Consider the following 22,856-nt stretch of genomic DNA (forward strand, 5'->3'; position numbering starts at 1 on the left):
CTCTTTCACTGAATGGATTTTAAATATCTTTCACACATTCAATTACGCAATGTGGTTGAAAACTGTCAAAGTCAGAAGATCAAAATGAAAAGAGACGGGATAAACCGACAAAACCCGGTCATCAAGTCAATTGAGAATTAGGTTATCATAGTTCATTAGAGTGTTTGCTAGCTGACATTGGTATTAAGCTTATTAGCTTTCAGTATAGAAGCTGAATTAAGTAGAGTTTTGGAATCCAACTGAAACTGCACGCCAAATTAGAAAACTTTTTGACACTGAAAAAAAATAACAGAAAAATTTCGGTTAATTTATTTCTTCCTTTTTTTGTTGCAATCCCGATGTGCATCAAGCGCTTCAACGGCGGCTATTTTCCGGCAATGCAACGGCTATGTTTATCCTTGTTTCAATTTCAATGAAAATCAGTTGCAGCTTTTTCTAAACGGCTAAAGCAATTCATAGTGTACTCCCCTCTCCCACCGATCCTCTGGTGATTTGGCGTGAATTTACTGTGTAAGTGGCTGTTTTGTGGTCCTGAGCTTGAGCTATCGACTACGAAAACCTACCTCTCACCAACAAACCATTCTAGAGCCATTCGTCTACGAAAACCAACCAGTCGAGAGCCATTTTTTGTCCGACGTTAGTCTGTTGATTAATAATAATTGTGATCTTTGTGAATAGAATTAAGTGACCCTTGGGGCGAGACGCTATAAAGGAAGTACTTGACTGTTCATCTGACTAAGTATGTAAGAATTAATTTCTCCAATTAATAGGAAGTAAAAATAAAGAGTAGGAAATAAGTGCTTCAATGTAGGGGTCAAGCAACTTTTCAGCCTGCCCTCGATGTGTAAATATTAATTGTTTAGTGAGTAAAGAGAATGTTGCCACTTGTGAGGCAATGGGAAGAAAAGACGTGGCCGAAAAGAACACGCGGGAAGTGAGACGCTCCCGCAGAATCCACAATCTTAACGAATCCAAGAGGTCGGACGGAGTAGCAGCGCTAAGCAGCGTGTCTCACTTGGCCAATTTGCACGAACAGGTTGACTTCAGCGTCCTCAATGAGACATATAGCACATTCAGTAACAAGATCAGTGGAGATCTCGCATCCAGTATGCTCATGCAGCATCATCACAGCAATAACTGATTCCAGCTAAATTGGATTGATTGTGCATTTTCGGTTGCTTTTTTCCTGTGCTTTTTCAATTGCAGAAGACACGCAGCGTTATCATGTGATTTGAGATTGAATGAAACGAGGCAATGAGAGATATAACTCAACTGAATACGGACTAAACTAGTAAACCGCTGCGAGTTTACTCGGCTTGGCGTAATAAGTTAAACGAAACCACACTGAACTCAAGTATTTCAATTCCATTATTATTAATGTTTTTCTAACTGTGGGATCTGTGTCGTTACCAATGCACTAAATTTCTGGTTACACGGGCCTGTATGAACAGATGCAATCGACTTTTTCTATTTATAGCTGTAAGCTGAGCGGAGCTATTTTGCGGTCCTCTTGGTTTCTTACAATTCAAAGAATTTGAATTGTATTGGCGCGCTGTCTTTTTAGACTCGAAAAGGAATTATTTTGATCTATTTAATGGCTCTCAAACGAAGTTTTTAGCAATTGTATTAGTCCTGTTGGTCTTTTTTATGCGATTTTTCGCTTGACTTGACCGATTTCTCGTCTCACCCATTTGTCTTTTTGTCCTCAAAAACGGGATAAACAGGTAGCACCCAGCGGGCATTAAGTTTCAGAGGCCCTGAGCCTCGTTTAGTAGTCCTTCAAGTGCTTAGTGTGAGGAAGCTACCGGGAAGGCCGTAGTTTGAGGTTAAAAGGTCATTTCTAGGAGTTTTTGAACCCAAAATGTTCTAATTTTTTGTAATTTTTTCGTCCTTTTTCGAATTTTTTGTTGACCAGTCTACAATTGAGGCTGTTTAAAGGTGATAACGGTGTTTTGCAAGACATAAGTACTTTTTGTGACCTTTGTAAGAGCTATTATGTGTTGATAATCCAAACAAAAACACAAATTTATACTAATTTTCGATTTTTTTTCAAGTTTTTTTGAATATTTTTGAGTTTTTTTATTTCCTGTCATCAGGGGCCCACGTACCTCCTCCAAGGTTTGATAATAAGCTGCTGCATAGTTTCTAGGATGTCATCCTAAAGCATGACACATGTCGCCAGAACCCAGATAACTGCTACACTTCAGCCAAAGATACGCAAAACTATGTGCAATAAGTTGGTAAGTCTGGTGGGAGTGATAATTATAGTTTTGAAGGCAAGGAATGCATCCAAGTGATTATTATATTTTTCAAGCCGAAAAATGTATCCAAGAGTTCTTTGCAAGAACGAGATGTTCAATTTGCAAGAAAAGTTTAAACGAGGAAAGTTAATCCACCATTTCATTGGTGCAATCTAAGGAGTTGCACTTTACAACTGCAATCTCCAGCTTCGTACGCGGACATTTACGCCATTTTTTCCACAACGTCAGCAAATTTGGTGCACAGCATCCACTAAATTTCAATGGAATTCGTGCAGAGGAAACTCCTCACTGTAATTCCTGGTTGAAATACTCGGAAAAAGTACGTTCAATTATAGACATTTCCCGAAACGTTTAATTATTCCTCAGAAGAACAGTTCTCCCGTACTCGTATCTCGATAGCTTTGAGAAGCTCAAGGAAACGTTGTTGCCTCATTATGGTGGTGATTGCTTTTATTCATTTTCTTGAAAAATAGATGTTTCTGAAGAGGATGTTCATCATGCTACCAAGACCTACTTTGCTTGGATACAAGAACTTTGGTGACTGTCTCATGTTGTATCTCAAAATTTAGTCATTCTTCTGGCTGACGTGTTGGAAAAATGAAGATTCTTTAGGCAGGTATATGAACTAGATCCTGGTGATTTTTATAGTGCTCCTAAATTTTCGTGGGACGCAATGCTTGAAACCAAAGTCAAATTTTGTTGACAAATATTGTTATGTTACTGTTCTGTGAGAGCAATCCTAGGAGGACTTGAAGGCTAATAACTATTAACGGTATTTGAAGGCTAATAACTAGTATTTGGATGACATTGATGAAGAAAAGTTGAGCACTTAGACTTCTTGATGTGGTCAACCTTTGTATTGGAACTATGATTGAAAAAATTGCCGATTGGGAGGTTTGAATGGTCAGACATCAATTTGAATTAGATTATAGAAACGCACGAGGAAAGTGATGTGGGCTACTGTGTGATGATGGATCAGGATTATCCTAGCAACTTACACAGCAGAAAGTGATTTCCCTATGGCTGCTGAAGAGCTTAGAATAGGCAGTGAAATGCTCTCAGAATAACAGCTCAATGTGGACAACAAGACCACTCCTATTCCCAAACGCTTCGATCAAATCAGAATTATGTATGTCGCTATTCATTATTTAAGTTTTTTACCAACAGGGTCTCCAACTAATAAAACTCCATGAGGCTCTAAAAGTCAATCAGAGTGACTTCATGAAGTATTACTTTGAACTGAGTACAAAGCTGCGACACCAACCTGGGATCACCGTTTCGAGAAAAAAATTCAAATTGTTCAACAAACCATGTTTGGCAAAGACGATGGAGAACTTGATGTCGGTATAGAATGGTATTTGTTGAAAATGAGGAGAAAGGACAAATTCTACTGTAACAAATACACTTTGAGAAGTTCACTATCTTTCGAAAGAATCTGATCGGAAGCACTCTTAGCCAGAAAGAGTTCATGTAGAATAATTTTGGGTGCTTCTATCTGTACAGGTTCCATTATGAAATGAAACATTTGTTTGATGAGAAAGCTCGTGTAATGTATCGTCGCTTTCTGTTTTGCGAGCTTGAGACCGATCACGTATACGGAAACATTGCGCAGCTTTAGCGTGTACTTGATTTGAGTGATTACCCCAAAAAATCATGACGTTCAAAGTGAATTTAACTTAAAGCTGCCACTAATTTTTTCTGATGAACTGAATGGTGACATTGTGATAGCTGTTTTTTCTAAAACCAATAGCTTACTCTAAGAATTTTGCAAACTTTCAAATAAAAGGCCAAAGTTGAGAGCAGACATGTGAAAGAGACTTCATCGTGATAAATTCAAGGATGTGCTCAAATCCAAATCACCTCTGAGAGAATAAGTTAAATCTATAACTAGTCTTCACATAAGAGTCTAACAAAAATGGTTTTGATGATAAACGTTACTATCTGAATGACGGTATGCGTTCATATGCTTTTGGTCACTACAAAGTGGCTCGAAAACAGAAAAAAACTCTGGAAAAAACTGAAGTTCTATATTGAGATTGAAGAAACGGTCGACAATTTAACTGAACAACCGGATAATAAGATTGGAGAAACTGTTTCTCCACGGGATCCTGGTTTCTGGAAAACTTCTCAAAATGAGTCCGACGATGAAGAAATATTCGATTTTGACGCAGCTCCCAAGGAAAATCCGTTCTCAACATGTCCATATATTGCTTTTGAAGCAGAGGAAGAGCCACCTGCAAACAGGCGTTTGCGTAGCAAGCGCTGAATGTTGAAGCTACCTAACTCCACCCTGATTGGTAGTCTCATGATGTATCGATGGGGCGATACGAAAACCTGCGACTTGTCCCTGTAGGATCTTATTGAGACAATAACAGCTCTATTACGGGTTAGCTGCCCAACTCCACCCCAGTTGAGTCTCAGGAGGTATCGATGAGGAGATACAAAAACCTGGGACTGCTGCGCGCAGGAGCTTTTTGTGGCAATAAAAGCTCTAATAGAGGATAGCTGTCCAACTCCACCCCGGTTGGGAGTCTCATGAGGTATCGACCAGGATACAAAAACTTGCGACTGCTCCGCGCAGGACTTCTTGTGACAATAACAGCTCTAATAGAGGATTACAGTGGCTTCTTTCTTTATTCATGCTTTTCCTGTAATATGCAGACTTCCAGACAACACAAATAGTTTTACATCCAAGATATTCATTTTAAACGGTTCAATTTATAACTCTTAGCATTCGCTTGAAACAGAATGCTGTGTCTTTTGATTTCATCAGATGTTTGTTATAGTTTGTTGTTTGGTCTTTTTGTTGCTTTATCAATTCAATTTTTTTGTGCTTCTTTCACAAGTAATAAGAAAATAATAGTTAGGAGCTGTCGTTCAAAAAAATATGGTCATTTTGTTTTTCATTTCCTCGGAGTCGAACATTAACCGTCAATAAATTTCAAGCAGGGAGTTTGAGTAAGTCTGCCCAATAAACATAGGAGTTATCTGTCTACATCAAAATGGAGTCAAAGTTAGTCTTTTGAATACTCAGGCAACAATCCTAACATATTGGGAATAATTGCAAAGAAATTTTTATCCGCGGGCATGATCGAAATTGTTTAGATTAAATATGCCAAAAAGTGGCCTCGGGTGTACAGGTTCTTATTTCTTAAGGTTTATAATTGCACGAGCCGCTGAAGCGTGGTCATGGCCCGCAATTCTTGTTTTATTGCTGAAAATGTAGTTCGCTCCGTTTTGTCAGGATAAATAGTAGAGATTAAAATCGCGTTTCCATTGTGATTGGTTCAAAATTTTTGCTCTTGTTCTTTTAAGAGTGATCCGATTGGATTCGGAATTTATTAAGTAACAAAATTCAATAATTTTATGGCAGAGTTATAATCGACATCGTTGTACTGTGATCACGGCCATGGATCATGGAACTTGCTATGATACTTCCGATTACGTACAACTATGCCGACGTAATACTATGCCGACGTAATACTATGCCGACGTTTAAGAGTGCCGAAACTGAAATTGATTATAAAAGTGCCGAAATTGCTATTACCAATTAATTATCAATTAAATGCTGACCGAATAGTTTTCAAAGCAACCAGGGCACGCTGGCCAGTAGTCGGTTGTGATAGATTCATATCAAGTGCCACGGGCTGCTGAGGCATGGGCGTGGTCCGCAATTAACTTTGTTTGTTTAAATATATCTCCCTCCAATAAATAAAAAAATCTCTCAACTTCATTGGTTTGTGATTTGATTGGTTTAGAAATTTATCGGGTGAAAAACGAATAAATTTTTGGCACTCTTATAAGCGGCATAGTTGTACGTCACCGAAACTACCACAACCGAATGTCAGTTTACTCAGGCAAGTAATTTTGGTGATTTAGTCTCAATTTAGGGTAATTAAAGACAATTAGCGGCCTTCGGACTATTAAATGCCGACAAGTTACCCTATTCTCTGTCACAAGCAAAATAATATGAGTTACGATTAAGTGCAAACGAGCCGAAGTTATAAAGAGCGGACGTTAGAAAGCGCCGAAACCTGACGATTTAGAAAGAGCCTAAAGCAAGAAGTTGACTTTGATTACCCTAAATAGTTAGTTGATTACGAAAAAAAAGTACTTAATTTGGTTAATTGTTCTTTCTTGTGTTCGGTTGTGATATTTTCATATCAAGTCCCGATTACTTACAACTATGCCGATGTAATACTATGCCGACGTTTAAGAGTGCTGAAAGTGAAACTTATTTCAAGAGTGCCGAAAACATGAAAAGAGTTTTTATGTGAATTCAGGAGCATCTTAAGTAAATTTAAAAAACTTTCAGGGTACGCTGATCATATGTTCGGTTGTGATAGATTCATATCAAGTCCCACGGGCCGCTGAGGCATGGCCATTGCCCGCAATTACTTTTGTTTACTTGATGTTTATCTTTCTGCAGTTTTCTTTTACTAATAAGCAATAAGTTTTATAAGAATGCCGAAAGTCGTTCTCGATTGACCGATAATTTTTTTACGTCAGCTCCGTAAAATGACGTGATTGGTTAAGAAATTTATCAAGATAAAAATTGAATAAATTTTCGGCACTCTTATAATCGGCATAGTATTACGTCGGCATAGTTGAACGTCACCCAAATCCCATAAGCCGCTGAGACATGGCCATGGCCCACGATAATTTGAAGATAATTATTTATTAATTCGCTCTCAGTTTCTTTTACCAGAAAATATTTCACAAAATTTCTTTTCTCTTGGACTCGGTTATGATTGGCTGAGAATTTGACAGTCTTATTTCAGAAGGCAATTTAATTGCCTGCAAAATTTGTCTTAATTTATCGACTAATAATTTCAATAAAAAGTCACAGAATTGCCTGTCTTGTGCCCTACTGGGTTGAGTTGTTTTTAAATAGTTATTTGGTTAAATGCTTTGAATGTAACTTGAGTGATAAAAAAAGAAGTGAATATAATTGAGGAGTGATTTTACCCTTTTGATCTCATTGTGCTTTGAAATAACTATATTCTTGCTGACTTTTTTAAGTTTGTGTTTCCATTTATGATGTTCCAGTGTATAGCCATTGTGATTAATTGCGTACAGTTTTACGTTGCACACAGTGTTTGTAATTTGAATTTAGTTTTTAATTATTGATGTTTGTAGATAGTATGAGATAGCTCGAGATTGCTGAGTAATGTCTTTGTACACTATTGTCACCTAGATTAATGACCTTTGTCATCGGAATTCTCCTTCAATTGGCGTCCGCTAGCTTTCATCTGCTTTTTAGAATCACATTCTCAAGCCTTAAACAATTCAGCTATTTTCCCTTTTCTAATTGCTCGCGAACGAAGTTTTGAAGCATTGATTGTACACAGTTGACATCCCAGGCTGTGGTGTGCGCTCGAAATTCTCCTAATCAGATCATTTCGAGAGCACACCTGACCATTTTGCGCTCGAAATTACAAGGCAATTTAGAGTGCAACAGCGCACTTGAGTCTGATCATAAACGGTTCTAGCGCAACTGGTCTGATGAACGATTTCGAACGCAACTGAGTCTGATCAGAAGTACATTCAAGCGCAGGTGGGTCTGATCAGGGACGCAGGTCTTTTCGAACGCACAAAAACTCGAGCGAGCTTGAGTCTGTTCAGAGACGGATTCGAGCGCACAGAAACTGTCGAGCCCTGCTGAGTCTGATCAGAGGAATTTTTGGTCTCACCAGAGGAAATTTTGGTCTGGGACGGTCTGATCAGGACGATTTCGAGCACACCTCAGCCTGGAAAAAGAGTTTTGATTGCTTGAAACTAGAAAGATGCCATGATTAACTACAGAGGCAATCAAGATAGAAGTTTGTCAGTTTTCCACTAGACGGAGTACCTTTAGTTCCACGTGAAGTCTGTTCAACTTGATCAAGCGTACGGCATTTGAAGCACGCTTTTGCATTGTAAATTCAAGTTTTACGATCAAGGCGAAAAGATTCATGTGAGGCAGAAATTACTGCTGGTGAACTTCTATCTGAATTTTCTCGTAAGTTCGTCTGGCATCTTTACAATTTAGGGGATTTAAATTAAAACAAATTGAAATCGGGTCGGTACTTAAAATCTCATCAAAAACTGGAAAGTGTATCATGTAAAACTGCAAAACATTTGTGTCTAATACGTCCTTGATGTCTTGCGTAATAAATTGCTCTGTAATACTAAATATTAGGCAACCGAACTAATTTGGTGGCAGTGTAGTGCAAAAATTCCGGTCAAAAATGTGCGGAAACTGGTTCCCTTTTAAAGCTAAATCATACTAGAGATCTAAAATAAGCTCTGATGGCATCATTTAAAGCCCCCTATGCCCGTTTGCTTTTCTGAACCACACTTCAATTTAATTTGAGCCAGCCCTGTCTTTCGAGAGCAATGAGCAATTCATCATTCAAGTAGTTAAAGTAGCACAAAGTTTCCAAATTGTCGTTATTGTTGGAACATTTCTGCTTTATTCTGTCAGATTCATTGCACTCAGAAAACGAAGGGGGTAAATCTGATCCTACTCAAATAGTATGAATTGTTCCAACCATCCTGGGGGCGAGATATTATTCGCTGGCTGTTATTAGCCTTCTCTTGGTTTTTACACCTCGAAGAGGAGTATTGGTGAAGCGAGTTTTTGAATCGGTATTTTTTTGGAGTGTATTTAGTGTATTTGGAGTAGGCTACATTTTTGGCTAAAAAAGCTCCTTTGTTTGTTTTTCGGGCCTTTTGATTTCGGCCATATCTTTTTCAACTGATTTTAACCAACTTAATTAGGCTAAATTCAAAATTTTCTTCGCTTAAGTTATCTATTTCGAAGTATTTTTGCCTTGTTCTTCCATTTTTTCTGCCTTTCAGAATAATTTACTCATGTTTAACTGGCTTAGTTAAAGTTGTTGACTGTGTTATGGTCACTAGAAGGAAACAAATGTTTGGTAGCAAATATTTTCATAAAATATATTTATCAGATCTGCAGTTTTATAAATTTGTTCTTGCTGTTCGCTTTACAGTGGGTTTAGGTGTGGCGTGTGTACTCAATAGATTAGCAGCAACTGTTTGATAATGTGCGTTGAGAACAGTTTTTTAAACCTTGCAATTTTCGTAGATTATTATTGGAAAATTTAACAAATTTTTTAGATGTTGCTCTTTAACTATTTCTTTTTGATCGGTTTATCTTCTTTTTCGAGATGTATCGTAGTATGTTTATCCTATCGTTTGATAGTTAGATGTTCTAGTAAGTTATATCATAGCAAACTATCTATCATATACAATGCTTCTGGAGTCGCAAATTACAAATTTTTTCATAATTTGCTTTATCCCATGATAGTTTGTTTACTCCAGTTGTTGTTCCAAATTGGTTACTATTATCAAGTTAATAGTTTTATCAGTTAGTGGGTTGGTGGGTTGCTATTGTAAGTTAATTCCCACTTCGGGTTGACTCCGGAGTCTTCCGGATATGTTTTTTGTCAAGGTTTTTTCTACGATCATATGACGTCGCAACCACAGCAAGTCTGATTTTTGTTCATACAATTTTTGTGCATGCCGTTTTAACTGAATTGCCTGCATGGCGTCATTTTTCACTCTTAACAGAACAACTGTTTTTGTTCTTTTGCGTGATTAAGTTTTTGGACACACGTGGCATACCTTACTCTCATAAATGACCTCCGCACTCTAAAATTGATTTTTCCTAACGTTAATTCAAAGAGATAAGGTCTAGTGAATGTGTGTCACGTTTATTGAAGTTTTTTGTGAGCGTCTAATTTAAGTAGCCATAAGTGTTACTGCACTCTGCATTTAAGCTCTCAGCAACAAAATATGAATTATCGTCCGCTTCGTCTTTATCTTTTTGAGACTGCAGATCGACGAAGCTATAGCGGCTATTTTCTGGCAATCTGGTATCAGAAAAAAGACCAGTCAGCTTAACTTTTTTTCATGAAGAAGAAGTTTTCCGAATAGCAAGAGGCGTTATCCTGGCTTAGTTTTTTTTTATTGATTGATTTTCAATATTTTTGTCAACTTCTTGAAATTTTAACCTCAGACATAATTTTTTAAAAATTGTTTAAAATGTGCTCGATGACAATAGTAATTTTTTAAAGGATGAAACAGTGTCGTTGGATCTCGGTATGATATTTGATATATTTGAAAATCTCGACAGTTTCTTCTAGTATTTCAAATTGGTTATTAATTTTTTTCAAGATCTTTGAAATTATGTTTTTAAGTTTTTAGTGACTTTCTCTACGGTTTCAGTATCATTTTGGAATGTTTCATTGTTTTGATTTGCTAAATTGTATTCGAATTGAGCAACTTGACAACTGTAACTAGTATTTCAACTCCTGGCTTCGGTACTCATCGCGCGTGTTCAGCAAGGGTTTCCTTTGTGCTATATGTATTGCTTCAAGAGTTATGAGTTTTTGTGGCACATTGCACTAATCTATTATACGCCAATCAAACGCGCGTGATGTGCCAATACATTCGCTTGCATGCTGACCTACCTTTGAGTCCCTTTTTGATGCTCTACCGTCCGCGTGTTTATGTCTTCAATAGGTGGAACGGCATCCACTACATAGTATTTCGTATACCACGTGCAATTTTAGATGCTGGACAAAACTAGTCTTTAGGGGTGATAAGCAGGTTTTTAGTTTCCGTGTTGTGTAGATCACTGCAAGATGCGTTATCTTTTGTAGCTTTTCTTCAAGAAAAGTTTGAATGTGTCCTTTTGCTTTAGCATATTGGTTGACTTGCATTCCTCTGTTGTTTTGCGGTTTTTTTAGAGTCAACTAAAAATTTTCTGATTGTCTGATTTGCAATGATTGAAGACCAGTTTTTTGGATGTTGAGTTTTTCGCCATGTTTTCGTTGATTTTTAGGGCTTCGTCAAAGTATTGCCAGTCGCTTGTTGATTGAAAAAGCCTATGGGTAGTACCCTCTTAAAATGGTTTTCTTATGCTGGAGGCCAGCGCAGCTACGGAAATTAAGAATTATTCCAGTACGCGTTGGTGAGTTTTCACATTCAAAGCATTTCCAAACAACATCCTCCATTTTTTATGTTTCAAGTTAATGAATAAGTTTTATAACAAGCAATTCTATTGGTTTGAAGGCGATCAGACTATATACTTTTTATACATCGTGTTTTTCATAGAATCATTTGTTTTCTTGTATAGAGTTCATTGCCTTTAAGTTTTGCAAATTGTTTTTGAGTGAAAACAAGTGTATTGTTTTCAATATTGTTTCAATTAAATTTTTGTATTGTTTCAATTAGAGTTATTGCCGAGGTTACTTCAGCTGAGATGATATTTCTCTCCTTTTTAGATAACGATGTCAGGTTTATCCACCGACCAGTCAGCAAAAATTCGCGATAACCTAACGTACAATCTCAAGCTGGTCATCAAAAAACTGCAATTCCAGGCAGCCTCTACATTTGAGCAATCCTTTCAGTCTTCTGAAGTAACCAATGCTCTTTGCTATGTTCTTGAGTCTATTTTTCTACTGGCATTGAAGTCTCCTTTTTCAACTAAACAGATTCTTGATGCTTCAACTAACACCAAAATAGCGTCGCCGACTTTTTGGCCGTTTGTCGTCAAATTTACGCACAATGAGGTCGCGACACAGCTTTCAAGTTTGAAATTTATTACTAATGAAACGGGATTGTGTCGATCGTGGATTAGAATGGCTTTGAATGATGGTTTATTGACGTCATATATTGGCCTTATTGTAAATGGAGATGTCAAGTTAAAGAAAAAGTTCTATAACAAGGAATCCTATTGGTTTGACGACAATCAAACTATTCTTTTAATTGGCTTGCTCCAAGGAATCGTTAACTATAAGTTCGATTTGCCACATAATGTATCACTGCTTAATTCGTGGGGCACCACGCCTTTGGAATTAGCGGGCTATTTCAAAATTACCAACCTGCCGGTTCTTTTTCCACCGGACTCATTACCAAAAGCAATGCCTGCTGAAGTGTCCTCTTTGAGCCAACCAGTTGCCTCACAGCAGCAAACAGTAATTGAGACATTCGTGAATCAAGATTTATCCTCTGCTGTTGGAATCTTTGATGATGTCACGTCATCACGTCGTGGGAATCGCAGACATCGGAAAAGAAACGCTACAAAAGGACGAAGACAGACAGCCACCTTGAGTTTACGAACCGAGAGTAGTTCTCAGTTGTCTTTAACGTCCACCAATTCAGGTGATACAAATCGGTTATCAAAGAACTTGGAATCCAGTGACTTACATTTGGATGTAGATAAAAGTGATATCGGCGTGGGTTCTGAATCCCGGTCTATTACGCCTGAAGACTATAAAATACTGGAGCAGAACATTCCTGATCCCAAGGAGGATAATATTATTGCAGTGTCTGCTAGCTTGCAAGAGGAAAGAAGTAGTTTGCTAGATGAAAAGGAAGCGAAGAGTGCTGATTTAATTACAAAAGCAAGTGGAGGTAACGAACAATCTCAGCCAACTCTGGGAATTGCCGATATGCTCCTGAATGACAACAAAGTGAGCGATGCGTCATCTGAGCAGCGCACAACGATCGACAATTTTGAATGTAAAGATAAAAACCCAACGGAAACTCTTCATTTTGATGCTAACGTCATGTTCGCAGTTGAAGATGATGTTTCTGGTATGGCATCGACGTCTTCGGTAACTGGTGGAACTAATGATGCTGACATAAGTGATTTCTCACAACGCATTACTCCATCGCCCCCTGGCAACAATGTTCATGCTAATATTGAAGGTTGCTGGACGGATACAGCTCGATCCTCCCCCAACCTTTACGCGTTGATGGGTTTGCAATATATTGGCAACAGTGTTAGTAGAAATGATAGCTGCACAACCTCAAAGACTGAAGCATCTCATAATACAAATAGAGAGGTTTCAGAAGTTAATAGAAATACAATAGAAGATGCAGCTGGGCAAAGCACAATTCAACGCGAGTACTCGACAGGTTCGCAAGATTTTGAGATCATTCAGCAATCTGGGTTGACTTATGATTTGACAGAAACAGCGTTGAATGATTTTAAAGCAATCTATACAACTTTGAGTCATGAGAAGGGACTTCCGTCTCAGAATTACATGTGCTTGGGATGTAGCTCTCCAATTGGAACTATCTATGGCAAATTCAAAGTTTGTTCCTTTGATTCCAAATATTATTGTTCACGATGTCATTGTGACGATGAAGCTGTTATCCCAGCATATATTGTCCACAACTGGGATTTTAAACCATTCAAAGTGAGCTGTGCCGCCAAAACTTTTCTGGTGGAAATGGAAAACGAACCTCTAATTGACTTCGATCAGGTTAATAACAATTTGTACGAGTACATCCAACCACTAAGGGTCATGTTCGATAAACGCAAACGACTGAAATATGCTGCAAATTACCTTTTCTCCTGTTCGGAAACCACCTCAAATGAGGTCAAAAGTCGACTTTGGCCAAAAGATTACATGCTTACAAACCTGCATTTGTACAGCGTACAGGATCTGTTGCAGATTCAAACAGGCTACCTGCAAACGCACCTGCAACGAGTGCTCGATTATTGCATTCGTCATATCGACACATGTGTTGTTTGCAAACAGAAGGGCTTTATTTGTGAGATTTGCCATGAGTCTGAGATCATATATGCATTTGACATTGAGGGAACGGTTACGTGTGAGAAGTGCTTCACCGTTTTTCACAAGAGATGCAAGTCAGACTACGCTCCCTGTCCCAAATGTGTGCGGAGGGCTAATTATTCCATTAGCAGAACACTTGGTGTTAGTAGTGGATCTATGATGTAGCGTGTTTCATGTAGGATATTTCATTCACAGCCTAGGTTAGCTATCTTAGATATTATATTCCCATTCTGCTAAGTAGATCTATAAATGGCCTTTCTGAAATATGACAAATTTAATTTAAATGTTATTTTAGTTCTTGTTCCAATCATCGGTGAAATGATATTCGAGTGACTGAGCGCTACTTTTTGTACAGTAAGCTAAAGGTGACATCTTATAAAAACTGAGTTGATCAATTAAGTTTATTTCCCATTGATCAATTAAGTTGAATCTCATCAACGGCAAGTATCGTTGGTTCTTCAAGGTGGCATTTTATGAAAAAAAAATGTGTATTTTTATAGCTGTAAGCTGAGCGGAGCTACATTGCTGTGCTCTTGGTATTTTACAATTCGAAGGATTTGAATTGTATTGGGGCGCTGTCTTTTTAAGATCTGTTCACATATTTTCATGATTTTTGAAGTCAAATTGGAGTCGTGATTTTGGTCACGCCGAAAAAGGAAATGGAGCGAAAAAGGGAGTAGTTTTGCGGCGTGAAATTGTTTCGCTCTAATTTTAAAGTGGAGTGAGAAAACGGTGTTCGAACAAAAATTCACTTTCTCGCTAGTGGTTTTTTGTTCACATGCGGCAATTTAACTTTGATTTTTTACTGTTTTTTTTACTTTTTGGATCCGTTTTTTAGATGGTTTTCCCAATTCATTCATAGTTGGTTCTGGCCCTATTTTTTTGAACTAAATTTTCATTTCTCGCTAGTGATTTTTTGTTCACATGCGGCAATTTCACTTTGAATTTTACTGTTTTTCGATTTCTTGGATCTTATTTTCCTTAGAAATGGTTTTCCCAAATCACTCATAGCCCCTTCTAGTTTTTTTTGTTTAGTCAATGAAAATTCTTTGAATTGTACGTCAGGACTGTTTTTTGTTTCGTCGTCTGACGTTAGTTTTCGTTTTACATTTGTTCACACAGCAAATCTGAAAAAGTCAAAATTTCTGAATGACTTCTTCCTCTCATTAACAGTGTTTGCGCCCGTGACGTCATTTCTCAATCTCTCTGCAAAGGTTATAAGTCCACTTGCTCTATTAGATTTCAATCAAACGTGACTTACCTCACTCAATAAAATGACTTTAAAACTTAGGTTTAATTATGGATTAGTTTAAGGTCAAAGGAACTCTTATGTGCACTAAAGGTCCCTAATGAAAGGCTTCGGAGGAATGAATTTTAACAAGCTTTATTAATTTATCGCTGAATCTGTCTGTGTCTATCTCTATTGTACGGAAGGCAGGTCTATTCTTTCGCGGCTGTTACTGCAATCTGTCGGCTTTGTTTGAACGTTTTTCTTCTTCCTACTTTGTCAGTTAAGTTTTAGTTCGTCGTCTCACTAATGACCGCTCCCAACGGCTCCGATGGTGTTACATAAGACTATCTAATATTTGTAGTTGACAGCTGATAGTTGCTATGACCTTGCCTCGTTTCTTTGTTGTTCTTCTTGACTGGTTACAAAGTCTCATACACATGTCACAGCTGCTTTGAGGTGAAGTACAAGTTGATTTTTTTAAGTTTAGGTTTCAAGTTATGCTATTTTGACTGACTTCGTTAGTGATTTTTTTAAAAAAAGATATATTTTGAGCTTGACGGGAACTGATGTTTTGTCGTTTTTTGTTGCTTGTCTTATCTCGTAATCTTATTACTAGCAGGTATCAATGACTCTCCAATGCGGTAGAAATTAGTTCATTTATTGGTTGGCATTTCAGACAAATTACTCATTAACCAATTATTTTCGAATAGTATGTGTATTTTTGAAAGTTTTCTTTCTTCTTCATTTATCAATTGAGTCAAAAATATAAGGGGGGGGGGGGTCAGAACATTACATGTGTGAGAAGGCACATGCCGAGCCTCCTTGTTTTGCTGTAAGATTACTTTTGGTCTTTTATTTTTATCCCGTAAATTTCAACTGCACGTGTTCCGAGGACGATTCTTTTTCGGGCCTCCTCCGCGTCTCCTTTGTTAGCATCTTTTTTATACCAAGGATGTGAAAAATACTAGTTGTTCAATTTTTCCAATTATAATTTTGAAATTTTTTTGAAGAGTTTCATGTTTATATTTAAAATATTGTTTATATTTTCGTTTATAGTATTTATATATTTCTTCATTTTCAGATAAATTGGTCTCGAGTTTGTTTTTGGCTATTCGCGTTGTGTCATGGCGGTCACGGAACCTCAGATGGCCGATCTCAGGGGACTGATTCTACAACTGGTTATGAAAAGTGGGCACCGTATAGTCAACCAATCAAGAGATGACACGTCTCTTACACAAATTGAGCTGCAAGAAGTACTACGTCATCAACTGGTGAACAAACCCCACATATTTCTTGAAAAATATCATCAATTTTTAACTCCCGAAGTGTGCCCGTATTTCGAAAATCTTTCGCAAAATTGTAGAACTATTTATGAAGAAAAATCGATTGTGGAATTTTTTACGTGTAAAATTAAGAAAGCGAGACAGGCTTCGGCTAAGGCAAAGAATAATCGACGCTGTAGAGCAATGCAGAAACTTATGAGAGAGACAAATTTTTTCACAGAAAGTCGGATGAGAAATCGAGACCCAGAAGCGTACGACGCAATGGTCGGCCAATTTTTATCCAGTCAGGAGCTAGAGTCGATAATTAGCCAACCAATGGCAAGTATGCGAACTGAACCTAGAGCGAAATATGATCATTTACTTGAGACTTTGGACGAACAGTTACAAGCTTCATGTTCAACAGGGAACGCTAAGACTGGGAATGACGTTGAAGGTTATTCAGATGAAGAATTTGATTCAGATTCAACTACAGAAGATGATGTGAATTGTATAGGCGGCTTGGAAGCGGACTGCTCCGAGACAGCAAAGGAGTTGAGGCTTCGAGAGTTTACGTTGTACATGCAAGAGAAGTTCTTGCACGGCAGGGAAAAAGATATAGATTATGATGCGATTGATAAGAGCGATGCCAATGATTCGAGTGATGAGAAGATGAGAGACGAAGAAGAGGCTTGGTTTGACGATCACAATTGAACGCCATTCAGAAGGAGCCTAATGGGGTGAAAAACCGGAGATAAAACCAGATGACCATTAAAATTATCACAAACCCACTCATGTCCCTACAAGTCAGTCGCTATACGTTGTTATACAAACTGGCTGTGATAGATACAGCCATTTGGAAGTTGCTTATTTGACTTAATCTCAACGCCGTCTGATGAGAATGTTGCAGGTGGTGTAAAAGAGTTAAATCTGATGCAGATGAAAACTATGCGTTTATCAGCTGTTCAATCTTATAAAATTGTGAAAATAAATTATTCGTCACAAAATGTCATGCAGCAGATCAATCAGCACTGTTTGACCCAATGTAATGGAGCTATAGAACTGATGAAGGCTATAGATGCAAGTGTGTCTTTTCAGAGTTGATGTGTTGAGGCCGGTTTTGCTTCTACTTCGTGCTCTACAACACGCAGCCATGTTTGGTAATCGCCAGGATAAAAGTTAGTCATTTGAGCTAATTACAATTTTGTTGGCAAAAACGTTTACTTGAGTGTCTGTGAAAACTAAAAAGCTAAATGGCTGGCCAAAAAGGTTTCAGTTCTTATACTTTTTGATCCTCTCCAAATTTTGAAACTAATATGAAGCTTAGGTTTCATCATTTAAAAGGCCTGGTAAAAATTTCAATGTAATGCTCAAAATGCATGTTTTCGACCTGAAAGTGATAAAAAGCACACTTTAAGAATATCAACGTGTTAGACACATTTTTCCGTTTTTGCTCTACCAATTTTTTCCCGTTGATTTTTTTGCACTTAGCCGAATTATAATAGCCGCTGTGATTCCCATAACCCGGAGCTATTGATATTTTCGTTGTTAGACATCAGGCCTATCAGTAGCCTTCAGTCGCCTCGCTAAAGCGGTATCAATAAGTGCCATGCGTGGCTCAGCTACAATGCTGATTGCAAGAGATTCGCGATTATGAGCTAGAATTGATGGGGAATGTCGCATCCAATTGTGCCGCTATGCCCAATCAGAGAGTCAAGAAAATCCGGTTCAAGAACTCAGTAACCTCAAGTGATATGGGACTCACTTTATGAGAGCGGGCCCTTCTGTGTTTAAATGTCACCCAATGAGTGGGGACTTCAGTTAATTTTACTAGTTTTTGTCCTCATACATCAGCAGAGAAACTTCGAAATCACCGAAGGAAACGAATTTTCTCAAAGACATTTAATTGAAAGTACAACTGCATTCACAATTTGTTAAATCCTTCAATCACGAGTTTCTATTCTTACCTGACCAAGGTGGGGAGAATATAAACAAACATTTCACGCGTGCAAATTTGAAATGTACACTTGAATTTAGAATTATTGAACTGCTGATCTGTTGAATTAATTACCATAGTTATGATAACCAAGTTAATTATAAATAACTTTCAAAAGTTAGACATACTCTGAGTCTTAATGAGAGGATACAGGCATTAGCTCATCAGTATCTAGTAACTAAGACTAGTTGGTAACTAAGACAAGTGCGACAAGAATAGCACGTGCGCGGTTAGCTCCTAAGGAAAAATCTGCAACTCAAAAAGAGAAAGTTACCAAAGATTCGTCATGTTTGTTTTTTTAGCTGGCTGGAAGTGTTTTTGGATCTTTTGGGGCAAGATGAAGAATGGCAGTCCCCTGGTGAGATTGTTCCTATTTTGATAGTAATTGGTTGTTCGTGCGGTTGTTTGCGGTAGAGTCCCCCCACGTTTTTGTTATTCATTAAGAAGAGAACAACAATATTTATAGTTACTTCAGTTTCCGATATTGATATTTTTTCAGCAGTCGGCAGCCCAATGATAATGCAAGATTTGTAAGACGCTTTTCCTCTTATCAGATGTGAAATTAAAGATCCTTCGATATGTAACAAGCTATACTTTTATTTGCAATATAAGAACGAGAAATGGGAAAGATAAAAGGAAACAAAATGAAAGCTTCTTCAGTTCAAAATAATGAATGTACAACAGTAGATAGTTCTAGCTTTGTTGAAAACAGTTTGTTATCAGACACTTAAGTGAAGGAAACCAATCCTCTGGATTAACACAGTCAATGAGCAACTTGACAGCTGATGACTCTGACCCCCGTTTTCAAATTCCTGTTGATAGCGCTGTTTTATCCTGATAGATAAGAAACAAAAACAACAAAACTAAAATCAGTTATTCAAGTTGGGGACCACAATTTGATAAATGGGTTTGCTCACGATCCATCTGGGTATACGCTCAATTTAGCTCCCTACTGTCAAATACAAAAAAGATTCCACGTGATATAGCAGCCCGCACTGACGAGATAGTTTTGACCGGCGAAACAGAAACAGATTTAAGTAGCACAGAGGTCAGTCCTGGTACATCAAACACGAATCCTATTGGACTGCCAGACTTGGAAACAATTTGCAAGAAACATATTCCAACACTACGGTACATACCGGTCAAATTTTGACTCAGTTGGTCTGACGTTCTCAACGAAACTATCGAGGGATGTATCTCACATCCAAGCTATTTGCCATTAGTTAATGCATATTACGAGTATCTAATACAGGTGGAAAGAAACACAAACAGAATCAGGAAAACTCATTGTCAAAACGGTTTGAGCGCTGGAAAGCGGGGGACTACGCCGGACTTCGGTATGAAGCTGCATCGATGAAGCAATCAAGAAAAACCGTTACTGAAACCAAAGAAGCACTTGTTTTTGCAGCTCATGCTACGGTGCTGTGCCTCCAAGGCCAATTGGGGAGAGCAGTGAAATTCTGTCACTCGATGGAGTAGCGCTAGATAATATCCAAACATTCAGAGAGCTTAAAACTCTCTTAAAACACCCTCTGGAAGAAGAACCTCTGCTGCAATTTCAAGATTACATCTTTCGAGCTCATCAGTTTGATGATCCAACTGTATTTGGCCAAATAGAAGCCTTCCCGAATTTCTCAGTTGCCGTTCCATGTAAAATGTACCCTGAACACCTTTTGCACGCAGTTAATTCCGCTGCTTCTGATCAATCTAAACAAGCTATTAAAAGCATAACAAAGCTAGTGAATTTGGCCAGCAGAGGTCAGATCCCTGTGTCAGTGGCACTAGTTTTCTGCAGTGCTTATTAACTGTTTTAAGGAAATTAAAATGTGTATGTCCAATAGCTGCGGCCGAGGTCTTGCGACATTTGTTTGCAAAATGCATAGCCAAGCAAACACAAACAGAGTCAGCCGGACTGTTCTCATCTCAACAGCTTGGTCTAGGAGTCAAGGGTGGAGCTGAAAGAATAATACACGCAACCAAAATTACATTTGAGAAATTGCAGCTTTCACAGGATGCAGGAATATTACAGATCGATTTCAAAAACGCCTTCAATTCCATTAAACGAAATCAAATTCTAAATGCAGCTGTTACATTAATGCCGAGTCTTGCATCATTTGCCATATATTGCCACCCACAGCACAGTCATATTTACTATAGTAACAAATCTGTAACAAGCCAATCTGGAGTGCAACAAAGAGATCCCTTGTGTCCACTGTTGTTCTCCCTAACCTTGTGACCTATAATAGGGGAGATTGAATCAAAAATACCTAATCTTACCCAGCACTGTTGGTATCTTGACGATGGTGTTATTGCTAGAACAGAACCCGAACTGAACGAGGCTTTAGATATTTGACTGTCTCTGGCAAAACTTGTGGCCTAGAACTCATTAGAGACAAATGTGAGGTCTGGTCAAAAGGAGCTCTGAACATGATCGATAGCAGAATTGTAAGAAACAGTAGAGAGGGACTTCAAATACTGGGTGCTGCTGTTGGATCCCCTCGATTCGTTGCTTCCTCGATACAGAAATGTGTTCAAAAGATCAAAAAATTACTGGAGAACCTCGAGTACATAAACGACCACCAGTGTGCTCTTGGCATTATACGTAGTTGCCTGGGTCCACCAAAAATGGTGTATTCACTGCGCTGCAATACACATTCAGAGGAAGCTGTAAATAATTTTGAGGAACTTGACTCGCTTCAAAGGACAGTTTTTGAGAATATAACTGGGAACAGTCTTGTCCAATGAATCATAGCATCAAGCATGTTTGCCTATCAATAACACTGGAATTGGAATCCGACGAGCGTCTGATCAGATAAAAGCAGCTTATATTGGTTCGATATCGCAGTCTGCTACTATAGTAGAGCTTATAACTGGCCAAAGTACGACAGCAGATCACACTTTAACCTAGTTGACTGATGAAATAAATGATTGTCAATATCGCAGCTCATTCAAATCAAAATACAGGACGTCCTCGACGAATTTGCTCTCAGTAAATTAATTGTAAATCAAACATCCGAAAGAGGAAAAGCTCGTTTATTGTCACTCCCTATACCTCAATCAGGAGCATGGTTATCGGCAGCTCCCATACCGGCTCTCGGCCTCCATCTCTTGCCAAACGAGTTTCGTACAGCTGTAAAGTACAGACTGGGCGCTCCCATATATGAAAAAGAAAAGTGTCACTATTGTAAAACAGGATCTTTGGATACACTCGGTGATCATACTGTTGCATGTCATGGGCGGGGCGATATGATTTTGCGACACGACCGCCTAAGGGACAAAATTTTTCCGCTTGCAGCGCTGCCAACCTGTCACCAATTTGCGAGCAGAAAACCTGATACCAAAAACAATTCTCGACCTGGAGATGTGTACTTACCTTGTTGGTCTGCTGGGCAACTGGCAGCTCTGAATATAACCATTACTTCCCCACTGCAACTCAGTATGATTTCAAATGCGGCGAGGAAGTCTAGTTTTACCCTGAGAGCTGCGGAAGACAGGAAGTTGGAGCAATATTCTGAACAGTGTGCCAACATAGGTGTTGAATCATTTGGAGGACTCTCTGAATTGGTGAGAGAGACATTGAAGCGAATAGTTCTGCTCACTGACAACAGAAGTTTGTACTCAGCTGGTTTGTCAGTTGCTTTCGGCAGGCTTGCGAAATCGGTTTCAGTCACACTAATGCGATGAAACGCTATAATGTTGATAGCAAGAAGCGTAGAACTGTGAGCCAGCTGCAAGCAAAAGAAGCCTCCTTAATGTCTAATGACCTTCAATTGCAAACCAAATAGTGTGGGTTCCACTATCCTAGTTGAAAATACGATTGTGTGTTTTTTACTATTCGAAATGAAAACACGATTGATTAAATTTAATTAATTATGAGTTTTTATTCTTACCTGACCAAAGTGGGGAGGATAGAAACATATATTTCATATCTGGAAAACTGAAATGAACTGTTGAAAATTGATTTATTAAACTGGTGATCTGCTGTTTTATAAACCTAGTCATGGTAACCAAGTTAATTGTTAGTTCAATTCCGTATAAAAAAAAAGTAAGTGACAAACTGAAAAAAGTTAGAACATATTTCAAGTACCGAGCATGTAACTCTGGGTTTTATGGGTCTTTCCCTCTCTGTTTTCGATTTCGTTTTTCGATACTGACTCTTGAATTTAGATTACTTTGCTGTTTGAAAGCACTGTGAGCAGAATGAGAAAGATAGACTAGAGAATTCAGCAAATTTTCTGGCAAAATATTTAACATACTGTGAACTAAGCTAAAGCGAAGCAAGCATTTGTTTAACTACGTAAAAAAACATGACAGGACTAGCCCTGAACTACAATCCGAGGATTTGAAAAATTCTAATGAAGTTTTTGTTTTTTTTTACAAAAGTGGGACTTTTTACAAGGCTTTGATTGCCAATAAAGCACATGGCTCAACAACAACAGACATAAAAGAAAACTTAAAAGCAGGTTAATAGTTTTAAAAAAGTCGTTCTTCTTTTTACGTCAAAGTCATTGA

The 22,856-nt window shown here is 38.1% G+C and overlaps 4 protein-coding genes across 6 annotated transcripts in view; all 4 read left to right on the forward strand.

The window, feature by feature from the left end:
- Positions 1-1,453, forward strand: part of LOC142342344 (protein regulator of cytokinesis 1-like) — a 51,322-nt gene extending 49,869 nt beyond the window's left edge. The window contains exon 6 of the mRNA XM_075393643.1: positions 864-1,453. Coding sequence (XP_075249758.1) covers positions 864-1,141 — 278 coding nt within the window. The 3' untranslated portion in view covers positions 1,142-1,453. The remainder of the gene's footprint in view (positions 1-863) is intronic.
- LOC142343136 (charged multivesicular body protein 2a-like) overlaps positions 1-22,856 on the forward strand; it is a 257,000-nt gene that overhangs the window by 116,485 nt on the left and 117,659 nt on the right. For all 3 annotated transcript variants that reach the window (XM_075394827.1, XM_075394826.1, XM_075394825.1), the window contains exon 2: positions 17,445-17,526. In XM_075394827.1, coding sequence (XP_075250942.1) covers positions 17,502-17,526 — 25 coding nt within the window. In that variant the 5' untranslated portion in view covers positions 17,445-17,501. The remainder of the gene's footprint in view (positions 1-17,444; positions 17,527-22,856) is intronic.
- Positions 11,531-14,155, forward strand: LOC142343133 (uncharacterized). Its single transcript, XM_075394821.1, has one exon. It carries the CDS (start codon positions 11,561-11,563, stop codon positions 14,021-14,023), a length of 2,463 nt encoding a protein of 820 aa, XP_075250936.1. The 5' UTR covers positions 11,531-11,560; the 3' UTR covers positions 14,024-14,155.
- On the forward strand, positions 16,175-17,412 carry LOC142343135 (coiled-coil domain-containing protein 97-like). The gene has a single exon (XM_075394824.1). It carries the CDS (start codon positions 16,214-16,216, stop codon positions 17,060-17,062), a length of 849 nt encoding a protein of 282 aa, XP_075250939.1. The 5' UTR covers positions 16,175-16,213; the 3' UTR covers positions 17,063-17,412.

This window comes from Convolutriloba macropyga, chromosome 7 (assembly GCF_964194025.1).
Source record: "Convolutriloba macropyga chromosome 7, txConMacr16.3, whole genome shotgun sequence".
Taxonomy (NCBI): domain Eukaryota; kingdom Metazoa; phylum Xenacoelomorpha; order Acoela; family Convolutidae; genus Convolutriloba; species Convolutriloba macropyga.